This window comes from Cloeon dipterum, chromosome 1, assembly GCF_949628265.1.
Source record: "Cloeon dipterum chromosome 1, ieCloDipt1.1, whole genome shotgun sequence".
NCBI classification, from domain to species: domain Eukaryota; kingdom Metazoa; phylum Arthropoda; class Insecta; order Ephemeroptera; family Baetidae; genus Cloeon; species Cloeon dipterum.
Window position 1 is genome coordinate 29,670,099 of NC_088786.1, and position 15,918 is coordinate 29,686,016.

Consider the following 15,918-nt stretch of genomic DNA (forward strand, 5'->3'; position numbering starts at 1 on the left):
AAAAATTTATACTTTTTTGCGAATTTTTTATCAACTTTGATTGAATAGAACTGCTGGAGCGCACCCAGTCCTTGGAGGACACAGCCCGTCGCCTTGCTGACTTCAATGACAATCTTCGTGATTTCTCCCACTCATTGGCCCGCTGCGAGGACAAGCTGGCTTCCCATGATGCCTTGGGAGGCGCTGCCAAAGATCCAAAACTGCTGGAAAGGATCAAGAATCTGAGAGAAGAAACAGCGGCTCTGAAAACACCATTGCAGTCTGTCAAGCAGCAGGCTGGAGATTTGGCTGACCAAGCCGCCCAGCACGGAGCAGACGCTTCGTCGTTGCAAGAGGATGTTGACGCTCTTGGTGACCGTCTTGATGACCTCGCTGCCAGGCTGGACGACCGATGCAGCGAGCTGCAATCAGCTGCCTCTGCCGTGGGCCACTTCAATGACCAGGTCAAGGGTCTTACCCACGATCTGTCTCGATTGGAGGAAGAGCTTGACGGCATGAAGCCGCCTGCCAGAGAAATCAAGGTTGTCAGAGTGCAGATTGAGGAAACTGCCAAACTGGTCCGCAAGATCAGCAAGGCTGGAGAAGACGTGACCCAAATTGTGGATGCTGGAGAAGAGCTGGTTGACTCTGGATTCGCTGCTGATGTGGCTGCGACTAGAGAACAAGTTGAGCTTCTGCAGAAGCAGCTTGGCCGCTTGGAAGAGAGGGCCAAGGGCAGGGAAGACGCCCTGGAAAGCACTCTGCAGAGGCTGGAGGCCTTCTATGAAATCCACACCGCTGTTGTCAGAGAAATCAGCGATGTCTGGGAGGAGACCAAGAGGTTCAAGACCGTTGCAACTGAAGTCGAGGCCATCAGGAGCCAACAGGAGGAGTACAGGCATTTCCACTCCGCCAACATTGAAGGCCTCACTGTCCAGGTGGAGGAATGCAACAAATCTGGACAAGGTCTTATTCAAAGTGCCGCCCCTGGTGTAAACACTGTCAATCTTGAAAAGGATCTGGAGAAGATGAATGAGAAATGGAATGACCTCAAGGAAAAGGTTTGTATTTTTATTAATTTTATTTCCAATAATTAATTTATTCAATTGTGAAAATCTTTGCCATTTCAGTTGAACGAAAGGCAGCGTAAATTGGACGTTGCACTTTTGCAATCAGGCAAATTCCAAGAAGCACTGGATGGCCTTGCCAAATGGCTCACTGACACTGAAGAAATGGTCGCTAACCAAAAGCCACCCTCTGCAGACTACAAGGTGGTGAAAGCTCAACTGCAGGAACAGAAGGTATATTTTATTAATAACTAAATGACTGAGTTTATATTCTAATACTTTTTTTAAAATATAGTTCCTGCGGAAAATGTTGGCTGACCGCCAAAATTCCATGTCTTCCCTGTTCACCATGGGTCAAGAAGTAGCTTCCAGCGCTGACCCAGCTGAGCGAAAGCAAATTGAGAAGCAGCTCAAGGAACTGATGGGTCGCTTTGACAATCTGTGCAATGGAGCCCAAAAGAGGCAAGAGGACCTGGAGAAGGCCATGGATGTGGCTAAGAGGTTCCAGGACAAACTTGCTCCCTTGAATGAATGGTTGGACAAGACAGAAAAGAAAATCAAGGATCTGGAAGTTGTACCAACTGACGAGGAAATGATCCAGCAGCGCATCAAGGAGCATGATGTAATTTAAACAAATCAGGTCTTATTATGGTTTTTTACAATTATATTTCTCTTTTTTCCAGAATTTGCACAAGGAAATCATTCGCAAGAAGCCAGACTTTGATGAGCTGACAGATATTGCACAGCTTCTGATGTCCCTTGTTGGAGACGACGAAGCCAGTGCACTTGCGGACCGTCTTCAAGAAGCCTGTGATAGATACGCAGCGTTGGCTGTCGACTCTGAAAAGGCCGGAGCCTTGCTGCTCGCGTCCAAGGCAGGTCTGCGCAACCTAGTTATTTCATACCAAGATCTGCAAGGATGGATGGACGAGATGGAAAGGAAGCTCAATCAGTACAAGATTCTGGCTGTACATGTCGACAAGCTACTTGAGCAGATGAACGATCTTGCTGTAAGTTTGATTTTGTTTTCTAATTATTATTATTATTATTTTAATTAAAAACCTGATGTTTAAAAAATTAATAAAACACTTATTTTTTTCTAGGATGTGACTGAAAACATCTCCAATCACCAGCAAGCTGTGGACAGCACTGTTGACATTGGTCTGGAACTAATGAAGCACATTACCAACGACGAAGCCATCCAGCTCAAAGATAAACTCGATGTGCTCCAACGCCGCTTCAATGACCTTACTGTTAAGGGCTCAGATCTGCTCAAGCAGGCTCAAGTTGCACTTCCTTTGGTGCAGAACTTCCACGAAAACCACACCCGGCTGGTGGACTGGATGCACGCTGCCGAAGGCGCTCTTCAGTCCATCGAGAGTGGCACTGGCGGCAGCGGCTCTACCTCGTTCGGCCAAAATCTAGAGGAGGAAATCCGCCGGCTGGAGGCTGATCTTGCTGAGTACAGGCCTGTGCTGGACGCCATCAATGTGGTTGGTCCCCAACTGTGCCAGCTGTCGCCTGGCGAAGGCGCTTCCACCATTGAAGGCTTGGTCACCAGGGACAACAGGAGGTTCGACGCCATCGCTGAACAGATCCAGCGCAAGGCTGAACGATTCCACCTGTCCAAGCAGCGTTCCATGGAGGTCATCGGGGATCTGGATGAGCTACTTGATTGGTTCCGTGAAATTGACGGCCAACTTCGAGAGGCTGAGCCTCCTAGTGCTGATCCTGACGTCATCCGAGTCCAACTGAAGGAACACAAGACCCTCAATGATGACATTTCAAGTCAGAAGGGCAGAGTTCGTGACGTTTTGTCCACCGCCAAGAAAGTCCTCAGGGAAACTAACCAGAACGAGGACACCTCCATCATCCGTGAGAAAGCAGAGGACTTGCGAGAAGTCATGGACACCGTTTCAGCTCTCAGCTCGGACAGACTCAGCGCTTTGGAACAGGCTCTGCCTCTGGCTGAGCACTTCCACGAGACGCACGCTGGGCTTTCAGCCTGGATGGACGACATGGAGCAGCAGGCAAGCATGCTGCAGCTGCCAGCCCTGAGGCCTGACCTGATCGCGCAACAGCAGGATAGAAACGAGCTCTTCTTGCAGTCTATCAACGAGCACAAGCCTTTGGTTGACAAGCTGAACAAGACCGGAGAGGCTTTGGTCAATCTGTGCGCGCCCGAGGAGGGATCTAAGGTGGCCGACATCATGGAGGCTGACAACGCCCGCTATGCCGCCTTGAAGGCCGAGCTTCGTGCCAGACAACAAGACCTCGAGAGGGCTCTTCAAGAAAGCTCTCAGTTCTCGGACAAGCTCGAAGGCATGTTGCGTGCTCTCGCCAATGCTGCAGATGCGGTTAACGGTGCTGATCCCGTTTCTGCTCATCCCCCTAAACTCAAAGACCAAATCGACGAGAATGTTGCTCTTGGGGAAGACCTGGACAAGAGGGAGTCAGCTTTTGAAGCCGTTAAGAGAGCTGCTGAGGACGTGATTGGCAAAGCCAAGAACAAACAAGATCCGGCCGTCAAAGGTAAATCCTTACAAAATTTATAATCAATTTAAGAGACTAAATAATCGACGTATTATAGAACCAAAGTATCGATGAAAATATAATATATTTAAACACCACAAACAAAAATAAAATACCCCATATTAGCACAGCTGTTTTGAATATTGCATAATCGATTTTAATTTTTTTATAGACATCAGAAACAAACTGGACAGGCTCAACAAATTGTGGAAAGACGTGCAGAAGGCGACAAATGATCGTGGAAAGTCTCTGGATGGCACTTTAGCCATTGCTGAGAAGTTCTGGAGGGAGCTTGAGGGTGTCATGCACACTCTTAAGGAACTGCAAGACACCTTGCAGTCTCAGGAACCACCTGCAGTCGAGCCTTCGGCCATCAAGCAGCAGAAACAGGTCCTGCAGGAAATCAAGCGGGACATTGACCAAACCAAACCAGATGTGGAAAAGTGCAGGCAGACTGGACAAAACCTGATGAAGATGTGTGGAGAGCCCGACAAGCCAGAGGTTAAGAAGCACATTGAAGATCTGGACAATGCATGGGACAACATCACTGCCCTGTATGCCAAGAGGGAGGAGAATCTCATCGATGCCATGGAGAAGGCAATGGAGTTCCATGAAACTCTGCAGGTTTGTTCACAAAATTATATTATGATGTGACACAAATTTATTTATTTTACTTCCACCAGAATCTCCTCGCTTTCCTGGAAAAGGCCGAGATCAAGTTTGCCAAAATGGGACCTTTGGGCTCTGACATAGATCAGGTGAAAAGACAAATTGAACAACTCAAGGACTTCAAGGCTGAAGTTGATCCTCACATGGTCAAGGTCGAAGCACTGAACAGGTATGCATTCAACTGGAATTTTTATATTGCCTTTGTAAATACGATTTTTCTCTTGAATTTTCAATGGTGATGGTCTAATTTTCTTTCCTCTTTCTTTTTCATTCATCTGCTGCAGATCCCTTCGAAGGCAAGTCAGAATAGCCGTGTGTGATATATATGCATGCAAAATTGTGGTTAGATGCACGATTAAGTGTGTTCAAAATATAAAAAAGGCTAAATAAATATAGTTTTTTAGCTTGAAATAATGATTCGTACATAATGTGATTTTTGAAGCTCAACTTCTAAATATATAAAGAAAAGACAAGTGTAGTGAAGATCCTAAATCGATCTTATAAAATGAATATATCACAGTTTAAATATTCCAGCACATATAACCTTACACAATATTGACTTGTAGATTTTAAATTACTGCTTCTATTTTCTGTGCTAATTTTCCCTAAAGGTATTTGTTACTAAATGTATTTGTTTCTTTAGGCAAGCTCAAGAGTTGACTGAGCGCACATCTGCAGACCAGGCGGCCGCCATCAAGGAGCCGTTGTCCACAGTCAATAGACGTTGGGACGAACTCCTCCGCGCCATGGTTGAGCGCCAACGCCAACTGGAGAATGCCCTCCTTCGTCTTGGACAGTTCCAGCACGCACTCGGAGAACTCATGGTCTGGATCGATCGCACAAATAAGACCTTGGACGAGCTGAAGCCTGTCGTTGGTGATCCTCAAGTGTTGGAGGTCGAGCTGGCCAAGCTGAAGGTCTTGGTCAACGACATCCAGGCTCACCAGACCAGCGTGGACACTCTCAACGACGCTGGTCGCCAGATCATCGAGTCTGAAAAGGGCACCACCAACGCCTCAGTCACTCAAGATAAACTGAACAATCTGAACGTCAAGTGGAGAGACTTGCTGCAGCGGGCTGCAGACAGGCAGAGAGAACTTGAAGATGCCCTCAAAGAGGCTCACGAGTTCAATGCTGACGTGCAGGACCTGCTGTCCTGGCTGAGCGACGTTGATGGCATAATCGCCGCCTCCAAACCTGTCGGTGGGCTGCCTGAAACTGCTTCCGAACAGCTGGAGCGTTTCATGGAAATCTACAACGAGCTTGAGGAAAACAGACCCAAAGTGGAGACAGTTCTGCAGCAAGGCAACGAATACCTGAAGAAATCTAGTGCTGGAGCCGCCAAGAATCTGCAGAATCAGCTGAAGACCCTAAAGCAGAGGTGGGACAGCGTCACTGCCAGAGCCAATGATAAGAAGATCAAGCTGGAAATCGCCCTGAAGGAGGCCAACGAGTTCCACGAGGCTCTGCAATTGTTTGTCGACTGGTTGACCGGCGCAGAAAAGACGTTGAGCAATTTGAAGCCTGTTTCTCGCGTCATGGATACCATTCTGGAACAGATCGAAGACCACAAGACCTTCCAAAAGGACGTCAGCGTCCACAGAGAGACCATGCTTGCCCTGGACAAGAAGGGCACACACCTCAAGTACTTCTCGCAGAAGCAGGACGTGATCCTAATCAAAAATCTGCTCATCAGTGTCCAACACCGGTGGGAGAGGGTTGTCTCCAAGTCTGCCGAGCGCACAAGGGCTCTCGATTTAGGCTACAAGGAGGCCAAGGATCTGCATGACAGCTGGTCTGAGCTGATGAAGTGGCTGACGGAGGCCGAAGACACTCTGGATGAGCTTGCCGCAACTACTGGAAACGATCCAGAGAAGATCAAGTTGCAGCTGGCCAAGCACAAGGAGTTCCAGAGGGCACTCGCAGCTAAGCAGCCATCATATGACGGCACAATGCGGCTCGCCAAAAATGTGAAGGAAAAGGCGCCCAAGTCTGACGAGAACCAACTCAAGGACATGATGACGGAGCTCAAGAACAAGTGGAACAGTGTTTGCGCCAAGTCAGTGGATAGGCAGAGGAAATTGGAGGAGGCCCTGCTGTTCTCTGGCCAATTCAAGGACGCCGTCCAGGCTCTTTTGGACTGGCTCAAGAAAGTCCAGGGTTCAATGGTGGAAGATGGACCAGTGCACGGTGACTTGGACACTGTCAACGCTTTAATCGACAAGCACAAGGTAATGTTAACTTTGAAAGATTTCCCAAAAATGGTAATAATCATATGCTTTCAGTCTTTCAAGGAAGATCTTCAGAACAGAGAGACGCAGCTCAAGTCGGTCCTGAAAACTGGCGCCGAGCTCAAGTCCAAGGCTTCCGTTACTGACGCCGAAACCATCACCAAGCAGCTGGATGAGATGAATGATTCGTGGTCTAAGGTTGTGCGTATGAGCGACAGGCGAAGCTCTAGACTGGAGGAAGCATTGAAGGATGTAAGAAAATTAAAAAGGTTCCTTTGAGTATTTATTAATAAGCGCACATTTGATATAGGCTGAAAAACTGCACAAATCGGTGCACATGCTTCTGGAATGGCTCTCTGATGCTGAGATGAAGCTCAGATATGCTGGACAGTTGCCTGAGGATGAACTGGAAGCCAGGCAGCAGATCGAAGAACACACCAAGTTCTTGCGGGAGCTGGGTCAGAAGGAGTACGAGAAAGACGACACCATCAGGCTTGCCCAAAACATCTTGGAGAAGGCCCATCCCGATGCCATTTCAGTCATCAAGCACTGGATCTCAATCATCCAGTCGAGATGGGAAGAAGTTTCCAGCTGGGCCAAACAGGTTAGCAAAGCTTAAGGAATTTTCAAATATATGCTTACTTATTTTGGTGCGTAGCGTGAGTCTAAGCTCAAGGACCACATGCAATCGCTCCACGACATGGAAGACATTTTGGAAGAGCTTCTTAGCTGGCTAGGAGGCCTTGAGAGGACGCTGCAAGATCTGGAGGCTGAGGATCTTCCTGAGGAGCCTGTGCTGATCGAAGGATTGATCAAGGACCACACCGAATTCATGGAGACCACGGCAAAGAGGCAGGGAGATGTGGATGGGGTGTGCAAACCCCGCCAGATCCAAGCGCCCAACCCAACCAAGCAGCCAGCCACCTTGGGCCGCAAGGGTTCCAAGCCTAAGACCAGCATCGGGTATGTGTCGCACACACTTTTTCGTCATCTCACATTTCTGTTCTCGTTTTGAGAATGTCTTGTAGCAACTCGTTTGTCTCTTTGTGTTGTTTTGAATTGCATGGTGTTTGAATATGTGCGTGCTGTATCTAGGGGTAGAGACGACTATGACGGATACAGAGACCGAGAGTCGTCGCCTGAACACGACCTGGGCAGGAGATCAAGGTATGCACTTGTGAGGTCTTTCAAAAGCACACTGTTCTCTAGTTTTTTGTTCTGTATGGTTATGGTGTTTGTTTCTGTTCTTGTGTAGCCTCAGGCACGGATCTCGGGAATCAACTCCTGGAATCCAGTTGCGCAAGGATAGGTTAGTATTTTTTGTGTTACTCGTCACTCGTTCTGTTCTTGTTTATTGTTTATGTAAATACATTTGCGTTCAGACATTGTGATTCCATTTCCATTATTTGGGTAGCAAAGCTTTACGGATTTGGTGAATTTTTTATCGTTTCTGTCATCTTTTTCATTTTTTTACCAGTTGCATAATTATTGCATATTTATTTGCAGTTTGATATACAGACTGCCGATTTGATATTTTTTTCTGCCTGCGCATGGTTTTTATGACTGCAATTTGTTTGTTTTTGTTTGTATAGTCGTGCAAGCCCAACCAGAGAGAAAACGCCAGACGATTTGCCTCACTATGGACCTCGTTTCCCTCCCAAAGGAAGGTAGCCACCTCGACCAATTGCTCTCTTCAACGTCTATCATGATTTTCTCATTCTCTTGTTTGCAAACTTGCTTATGTCATTTCCTCTCTCCTTCTCAAGTACTGTAAAATGCTTGTTCATTATTACTATTGAAGAAACTATCGATCAGCTTCTCCTTCCTTTCCTCTTTGCGATGTGTGTGCAACCATTCAGTTCGTTTCCTCACTTCGAATTTGCATTTTGCAGCAAAGCGGAGCCGCAGTTCCGCAATCCGAGGGTGAAGTTGCTGTGGGACAGGTGGAGAAATGTTTGGATGATGTCATGGGAACGACAGCGCCGTCTGCATGACCGCCTCAAGTACCTTATCGAACTTGAGAAGGTCCGCAACTTCAGCTGGGATGACTGGAGAAATAGGGTAAGCACAATTTTAAATTGATGAAAATCTAGAGTTTAATTTATTCTTTATCCTCAGTTCCTGAAGTTCATGAACCACAAGAAGTCCAGACTCACGGACCTCTTCAGAAAAATTGACAAGAACGGAGACAGTCTCATTCCACGCGAAGATTTTGTTGATGGCATAATTAAAACCAGTAAGAGAATTTTTTATTTCTTCTTTTAAAAATTCTTATGCGCTCCATCATTTAACGCAGAGTTCGACACAAGTCGACTGGAGATGAACGCTGTAGCCGACATGTTCGACCATGACTCTCAGGGTCTGATTGATTGGCACGAATTTATCGCTGCTCTGAGACCAGACTGGGAAGACAAGAAGCCGAAGACCGAGGCTGACAAGATTCACGATGAAGTCAAGAGGCTGGTCATGATGTGCACGTGCCGGCAGAAGTTCAGAGTGTTCCAAGTTGGAGAGGGCAAATACAGAGTACGCCGCGTATTTAAATAGAGATCTAACTTTCATTAACCTTTATTTCACTTTAAGTTTGGAGACAGTCAGAAACTCAGGCTGGTCAGAATTTTGAGGTCAACTGTGATGGTGCGTGTCGGTGGTGGTTGGGTGGCCCTTGACGAGTTCTTGGTCAAGAATGATCCCTGCCGAGGTATGTTTCCAAAAAAAAAACATTTTTTATATCCAACTCATGACTTGAGAAATTTATAAGAGTTTATTGATAATTATTATTATGAAAATGCAGCGGTTCAATCAAAATGAAAAAAACTAAACTGAAACAAAGCTATGTGCTACCCTGAACACACAGAACACAGACACGAATTATTAACCTTCTTGCTCTTCTTGAGGGACAGTAGGTATGGTGACGGTTCTAATTCAATCGAACCCTGTAATGATGTTTGCTTCAGAAAACCATCTACGTCATGTCCCTTATTTGCTTTTGTACTGACTCGACCAATGCTGCATGTTTTTCAATTATATTCATACTAACCTGCCTAGTGCCTAGTGCTAGTGGTCTGGATTTTTCCCTCCTCGTAACAACTCTCTTGTATTCTCTAATCAAACTAACTGGTAATGGTTTTGAGATCTGCTTCTAATTTTCTGCTTCTCCTCCTTACCTTTGTCCCTGAAACAACCTGCCATTTGATCCTTAATCCTCTCCGTTTTCTTCTGTTAACTGCACCTTGCATGTCTCAGTGGAAATGTTACCAATACCAGATCCGAACAAGCCAGAGCAACACGAGGCTTGGTGTCCTCTGGGGCCAATTGAGAAATGTGAGAATTTCTTTGCATGCCTTTTAGCAACTTAATTTAATTAATAATACTGCTGGTGTTCTGTCTAGCTTAAAAACTAATACAACAACGTAAATCATGATTGAAACACATCAGACACTTTATTTTTACTAGCTGCACGAACATGAGATTTATTTAGTTTTCGCACCACTAGATTATACACTTTTATTTTAGCACACTGGTTATAGTTTATTGTTTTGCCGCAATGTTTAGACACTTTTGGTTCCAATTTTCCGTTCCCTTACATTTGCATCTTTTCCGCTGTGAAGCGAAAAGCTGCATTTTTGGCCGCGGAAAATGTGCATGGCAGTACAGCATGCCTTCTTACGAATTTAGTTGGCATTACTCTAGGATAATGTTGGTTTGCTTCTCACGTCACTGTCATTTTTGATCGTTTTTGGTCCTTTTGAACCCATTTTTTATTTTGCTCACTTGACCAACCAGCCAAGGGTCGAACCAACATTGAGCTGCGCGAGCAATTCATCTTGGCGGAGGGTGTTTCCCAGAGCATGACTGCCTTCAAAGCCAAACCCAGTCCCAACTCGTCAAATGTGTCGAGCCAGGGTGGTTCTGGCCAACGAAGTTCCTTCTCAGGCACAGCTGGTCCCATCACCAAGGTGCGAAAACAACCCTTACGATGAGTCGGAAACCGTTGAGGGTGTTTTCGCCCACACGGCCCAAAATCTTTTTTGCACTTATACTATCTCTTGCCACTCTCTCTATGTCGCTCTGTCTGTTGTAAAAAAATACCTTCCCTTTCTTCCTTCTCTTTCTAACCGAGCATTCGAAGTCCCGTCTGTTTTGGGAATTTGAGTGCTCGGTCTCCGTGCACCACAGTAAGTACAAAGAACGACGCCTCTCTTCCTTTCTCTCTTTTGGAATGATTGTATGATGTTGCCCCCAGCCCCCTCCCCCGTATTAAATCATATATTTTAATTGAACCAGCGACAGCCTGCAGCAGCCGCTCAAGGTTTGTATAAAAACGGAAACGTACAACACAAAACACACGTTACACACCAGGGCTTATTTCGAGTAAAAGCACAATTTTCGAGCTCAATGTTGTACAGCAGCAGGCATGAGACGTTTTTCGACTGTTGTATAAATTGTAGTTTGCAAAAGAATGTGTCGTGATATTGCAGCCGAATACTTCATGAGCCAACTGATGCCCATTTTTGAGAGTCTGAGACAGAAAGAAGAAATCCCGTGCTCGTATCCGCTGGCAATGGGCACAAACGTGCCAGTGTACCACTGGGTAATTAAATATCTGAAATGGACTGACCTGTAGGCTATTAATCACTAGTTTTTAGACATTGTTCAAGTCCGTGGTTATTCATGGCACGCTTGTTTTTAAAATGAGCATGCTGCGAGCGAGGCTCGTTTCAGTGGCATGGATTTTTATTTTATTATAGCTTCACCTTATTCAGTCTCCATTTCACCATAATTTAGTTACAAAAGTGCACAAGAGCACCGGTGTATACTTATCTTTTCGTTACGTCTAAACAGTTTTACCGTCCAGCTATTCAACACCAACACATTAAAAATGGACATTACGCTCCTTGCTAGAATTTAGACACAGGCCTTCGGATCTTCGATTCCCCCTTAGCTGTTCCTATCATACACGTGAAAAAATTTTCATTTTGAGTGCTTGTACTTGCATGGTGTGTTGTCGTGTGCGTCTTTGATATGCTAGGCAATACTTGGAAGAACGCAGTCTGTCACCCTGGATTTTCCATCACCGATTTGGTTTCCTCTCCTTTGGATCAGATAAATATTTTAGCAATTTTCTTACTTCTCGACTTAGCTGATTTTTAGAATCATTGAGGTCGTACGCTTTTAGTTTATATCCGTTCAGCATGAGCACATTTTCAATGCTCTAAATAAATAAATAATCAATTCGCATTTTTTGTGCGAGGCTTAATTTAAAAAATTTATATTACAACAATTTATTATCCCTTAAAATTTATTAGCACTGCAAAGTGTAGAATGGCTTTTTTACTTCATCATCTAAAGTTTATTTTTACGTGATTTAAAATTTGTTAAGTTTTATCAGACTCTTCTTTTGAGTGTGTTTGGTTTGCTTCTTTTCCTTTCTGTTTCCTCTCTCACCTCTCGTTTCCACTCGCTCATTTGGCACCCTCTAAAATACGGTAACTGATATTTAGGTGCGAGAAAGGAGCGCTCGTAGCGTGCCCATGAACACTAAGGGCCGATCCTCCTTCTCTGGCGGCACCCCTGACTCCCTCAGCGACAACGAGACCGGATACCCACGCACATTCCGCAAGACGTCGGCGCCGGTTGGACGGTCCAGTCTGACGCCAGGAGGCAGCCAGCCAGGCAGCCGCCCTGGCAGCAGGACCGGAAGCAGGCCTGTCAGCAGGCACGGCTCCAACATGTCCCTTGATAGCACTGGTGCGTAATTAATTTTTTTTTCGGCTGTAGTGTATTTCTTGAACAAGAGAATTTTAAAATAATAAGATATCTGGTATATTATATTGCAATTATTTGCTATTTTCCTGTTTCCCCACTTAACAATTTTTTAACTTGGCACATTTCCCCACAAGAATAAAAGTATTTTTATAAATATCTCCAAAAGTTTCTAAAAATTTAAAAGCAGAAAGGAATATCATATGTGTTGATATTTTCAAATTCTGGCTCAGTTCAGTGTTTAATAATTTAAATTTTTAATTTTTAACATCAATGTAATTTATTGTTATTTTTTTTAACCAAATTTTAATAATTTTCTGTTCAGATGACTGCTGTACACCAAGCCGTATTCCCATGAGGCGCGTTACTGCGCCCTCAAGCGGGTATGGCAGAACGACCGTCTCTTCAGCCAGGAAACTCACTGTGCCCATCAACGGCACAGCTCCGTCGTCACGTCCGAGGACACCCACTAGCCTGAGCACACCGACCGGCAGGTAAGCCCTGACTGCTATTATCAGACCAACGACCTTTGCTTTTACTTCACGGATCTAAATGTATCAAAATCTACTGTGCCTCGATCCAGCTTTTTTCATAAAAATGTATTTTCTGGAATGCCTTTCTATTTTGCCATCATATTCAAACCACGAACATATTGACTTTCAAAAGGACGCGGAATGCCATTTTTTTCTTTTTCTGCAAATTAATTCCTCCGGCTTTTTAACCAAACTCGGAGTTTAATAAGAAGGTGATGGAATAATTAATAACTCATCGGCGACGTATTGGGGACGATTTCAGGACCGGAGGCAGGTTGCAGAGGGCCACGTCGGCGTCCAGCATACCCTCTTTGTCAGGGTCTGGCATTAGGTAACTAACCTTGACGTTGACAGCACTCGAACATATCTCACCTGGCTTTTTTGATCAATCTCTTTTCTATCTCTGAAATATTCTGCATGCTCATTTTTTGTATTCGGTGAGGGAATAAAACTCTAATGTTTGCTCATGCTGTGCTCGCACCAGGTCCAAGATTCCGGTCTATGTTGGTTCCGAATCTTTAGGGAATCAGCAGGCGGCAAGTCTTACTTCTGCTTCTTGTCCTGGGTAATTTTTCTTGTAAAACGCGCTCTTTTCAAATTCGCCTACCGAGAAACGCAGGTGATTTTGAAAAATTGCGCGTGTCTTACGTGACTTTGGGTGTCTGTTGGTGATGGTTCTCTAATCGTCTCTTTTTCTCTCTTCACACGCTGGACTCTCAGTTCAAAAAGGACCAGTTCGTCTAACATTCCTGTCCTTGTGAAGAATTCATCCAGGTACACATTGCATGTATCTGTGTGTGCAATGTGATGCTGTGTTTTTATTTAAACTGCGTATAGTTATAGAGTTTATATTTTGATTTAAAATTAAAAAAAAACTACACGACATTTTAGTACTACTATATAGGAGTAGGAAATATGAAAATTAAACAAATTTCCCACTCGTTTCATGCAGGCCCGTAACTTTTAAAGAGACAAAAAGTTGCACGCCTAAAGGCAGGTCAGTAAACCTCAAGTGAACTGCTGTTGCCACATATATATCATTTTAAATTATTTTCTTCTTCAGTTGATCATTCCTTTGGTTTTAAATCTATCATCCATGTAGATGTTTTTCCTCACAATCCACTGACTGGAGGAAGAATGTACAGAACTGCTTTAAGAATAACAGCTTACAAAGAAACCGTAAAAACGCACAATACACTTACACCTGTGGTTGATTTCTGCGCACTTTTTCAAGTGGTTTGCTAAACACTTAGCAAACCACTCTCTGAGTTTTATGGTCATATTTTAGCTTCAGTTTTTTGCATGGCTATTTCACACTGGAAATATTTGTGTGTGATATTTTAATGGAAGGGAGGGTTAAATTGAAGTTTGATCATGACCATGAATTCCAGGTCGAGAACACCATCAGCGTCCAACATTCCCGTTTTAGTATCAAACTCCAGCAGGTATACTAATAAAATAACAACCCAAAACTTGACAAACAAAATGAACGACGAAAATTAACGACCTAACTAGACTCACGTGTAGATCAATTAAAATTTAGCAGTGTGTAATAAAAATCGGCATTTAAAATTGTGTAAAGTTCCACCAGCATATTCGGCTTGCTTGATGCTTTGCCCTCGATTGTCGCATTCAATTTATTCAAAGCCCCAAGTGTATTTTTGTGCTATTACGAGAGTTCGTGGAGCTAATTTCTGATTTGCCTTCCCAGGACCCGAACACCGTCAGGCGCAAGCACCCCTGGCACCGCCACCCCTGGCTACACGTCCAAGTTGGTGCGTCGTTCGTCAGGAGCGTCGGACACGGCGACCGGCATCACTCGAAAGGGCTCGAAGCAGCAGTCCCCGGAGAGTCCTGCGCCATTCCACCTTTAAGAAAAAGCTCTCTAATGAATGACCTGCATTAATTACTACAATTTGTGTTCTTGAGTAACCGCAACAGTGATTAACTCCTCAAAGTATAGTTTTAACACATTTACTTAAAAAAAAGACGCAAAACCGTAAATGGAGTTTAATGTCATTTCAAGTTGTTTTTAAACGCAAAATGAAAAAACATCATGTAACAGTTCTTTTTTTAATTTGCATTAATTTAGTTTTAACACATATCAAATGATGAGTTGTAATGTGTCGTAATCTAGTATCGTTGCAAATATATACATGTACCAGCATTAAACCACCAAATAGGTCTGATTAACAAGGAAATTCGCTCTCGGCCGCTGCTTCGCCGGTCCCGCCTAATAACTCCGGTTGATGCGTGTGCGGCGCATCGGACGGACTTTATTTTGCCTGGAGGCGAATTCTGTGGCGAGCCAAAGAAAAGGGGGGTCTTTTCGGGTTCGCACTCACAGTCAGCTGGCCGCAGAGCCGGGAACCACCGAAGAGCCATTCAAAGTTTTCTTTGCCATATATACAAACTAGTTTTTATTTAAGTTGGCTCTTCGCGAGGTGCGCATTACAACTAATGAGACAAATGATTACAAGTGAAGAACTAATAACGACTGAATTCTTTGCAACTCTGGCAAAACGCATGGTGTAAATAAAACGCATCATTACTACTATTATCGAGTATCTAGTGAATATAAAAATGTATCTTGAATTTGTAAAGAGAGATGAGAATTTTGTTCTAGTTTCAGGCACAATCGATTGTTACTCTCCGCCCCCGTTTGAAATGTTCCCACAGAGAAAAAGACGCATGCATTGTTGTTTAGTTGAATCTATTAGAGTCGTTTGCCAATTTACGAATGTAAAGAAGAATCAGCACAAATTATTTTTATGGAAAGCTGATTTGTTCTCGACGCTGCTACCGCTGTGAGCTTATTTGATACGAGGTTTACACTACATTTCAATTGCACGTTGCTGTAAAAACACCTCATTCGATGTAAACTAAATCGTGTAAAATCATTTTATTTTTCTTTGTGTGGGCAAGTTGCAATTTTGCAACCAGAAATTTATCGTGAAAATCTGTTTTTAAAAGCTTCAGTTGTGTCTCGTATCAGCGATGGGAATTTTGAGCCAGCAAAATTTACTCTGGAACATAAAAAACACGAGCATTACAAAAAAACGTAGTTTAAAAATCTTGTTAACATAATAATTTTGCTTAATAAAATCTCACCTTATTAAATGATCTTTTTCATTTACTACT

General features: G+C 44.1%; 1 protein-coding gene across 37 annotated transcripts in view; it reads left to right on the plus strand.

Annotated features, from left to right (window-relative positions):
* The window catches only part of shot (dystonin-like protein short stop), a 111,223-nt gene extending 95,326 nt beyond the window's left edge, over positions 1-15,897 (plus strand). For 18 of the 37 annotated variants that reach the window (XM_065475380.1, XM_065475384.1, XM_065475395.1 and 15 more), the window contains 29 exons: positions 49-1,040; positions 1,110-1,280; positions 1,342-1,668; positions 1,730-2,056; positions 2,150-3,578; positions 3,751-4,202; positions 4,262-4,416; positions 4,532-4,543; positions 4,891-6,478; positions 6,533-6,730; positions 6,789-7,082; positions 7,137-7,441; positions 7,574-7,645; positions 7,734-7,787; positions 8,071-8,145; positions 8,371-8,539; positions 8,597-8,714; positions 8,775-9,004; positions 9,062-9,179; positions 9,725-9,802; positions 10,265-10,437; positions 11,983-12,229; positions 12,570-12,738; positions 13,040-13,108; positions 13,262-13,342; positions 13,498-13,551; positions 13,730-13,774; positions 14,169-14,222; positions 14,489-15,897. In XM_065475380.1, the coding sequence (XP_065331452.1) occupies positions 49-1,040; positions 1,110-1,280; positions 1,342-1,668; positions 1,730-2,056; positions 2,150-3,578; positions 3,751-4,202; positions 4,262-4,416; positions 4,532-4,543; positions 4,891-6,478; positions 6,533-6,730; positions 6,789-7,082; positions 7,137-7,441; positions 7,574-7,645; positions 7,734-7,787; positions 8,071-8,145; positions 8,371-8,539; positions 8,597-8,714; positions 8,775-9,004; positions 9,062-9,179; positions 9,725-9,802; positions 10,265-10,437; positions 11,983-12,229; positions 12,570-12,738; positions 13,040-13,108; positions 13,262-13,342; positions 13,498-13,551; positions 13,730-13,774; positions 14,169-14,222; positions 14,489-14,651 (8,219 nt within the window). In that variant the 3' untranslated portion in view covers positions 14,652-15,897. Of the gene's footprint in view, positions 1-48; positions 1,041-1,109; positions 1,281-1,341; positions 1,669-1,729; positions 2,057-2,149; positions 3,579-3,750; positions 4,203-4,261; positions 4,417-4,531; positions 4,544-4,890; positions 6,479-6,532; positions 6,731-6,788; positions 7,083-7,136; positions 7,442-7,573; positions 7,646-7,733; positions 7,788-8,070; positions 8,146-8,370; positions 8,540-8,596; positions 8,715-8,774; positions 9,005-9,061; positions 9,180-9,724; positions 9,803-10,264; positions 10,438-10,959; positions 11,073-11,982; positions 12,230-12,569; positions 12,739-13,039; positions 13,109-13,261; positions 13,343-13,497; positions 13,552-13,729; positions 13,775-14,168; positions 14,223-14,488 lie in introns of all 37 variants that reach the window. The other 19 variants (XM_065475411.1, XM_065475412.1, XM_065475410.1 and 16 more) reach the window with 16 other exon arrangements.
* Positions 15,898-15,918: the final 21 nt, after the last annotated feature.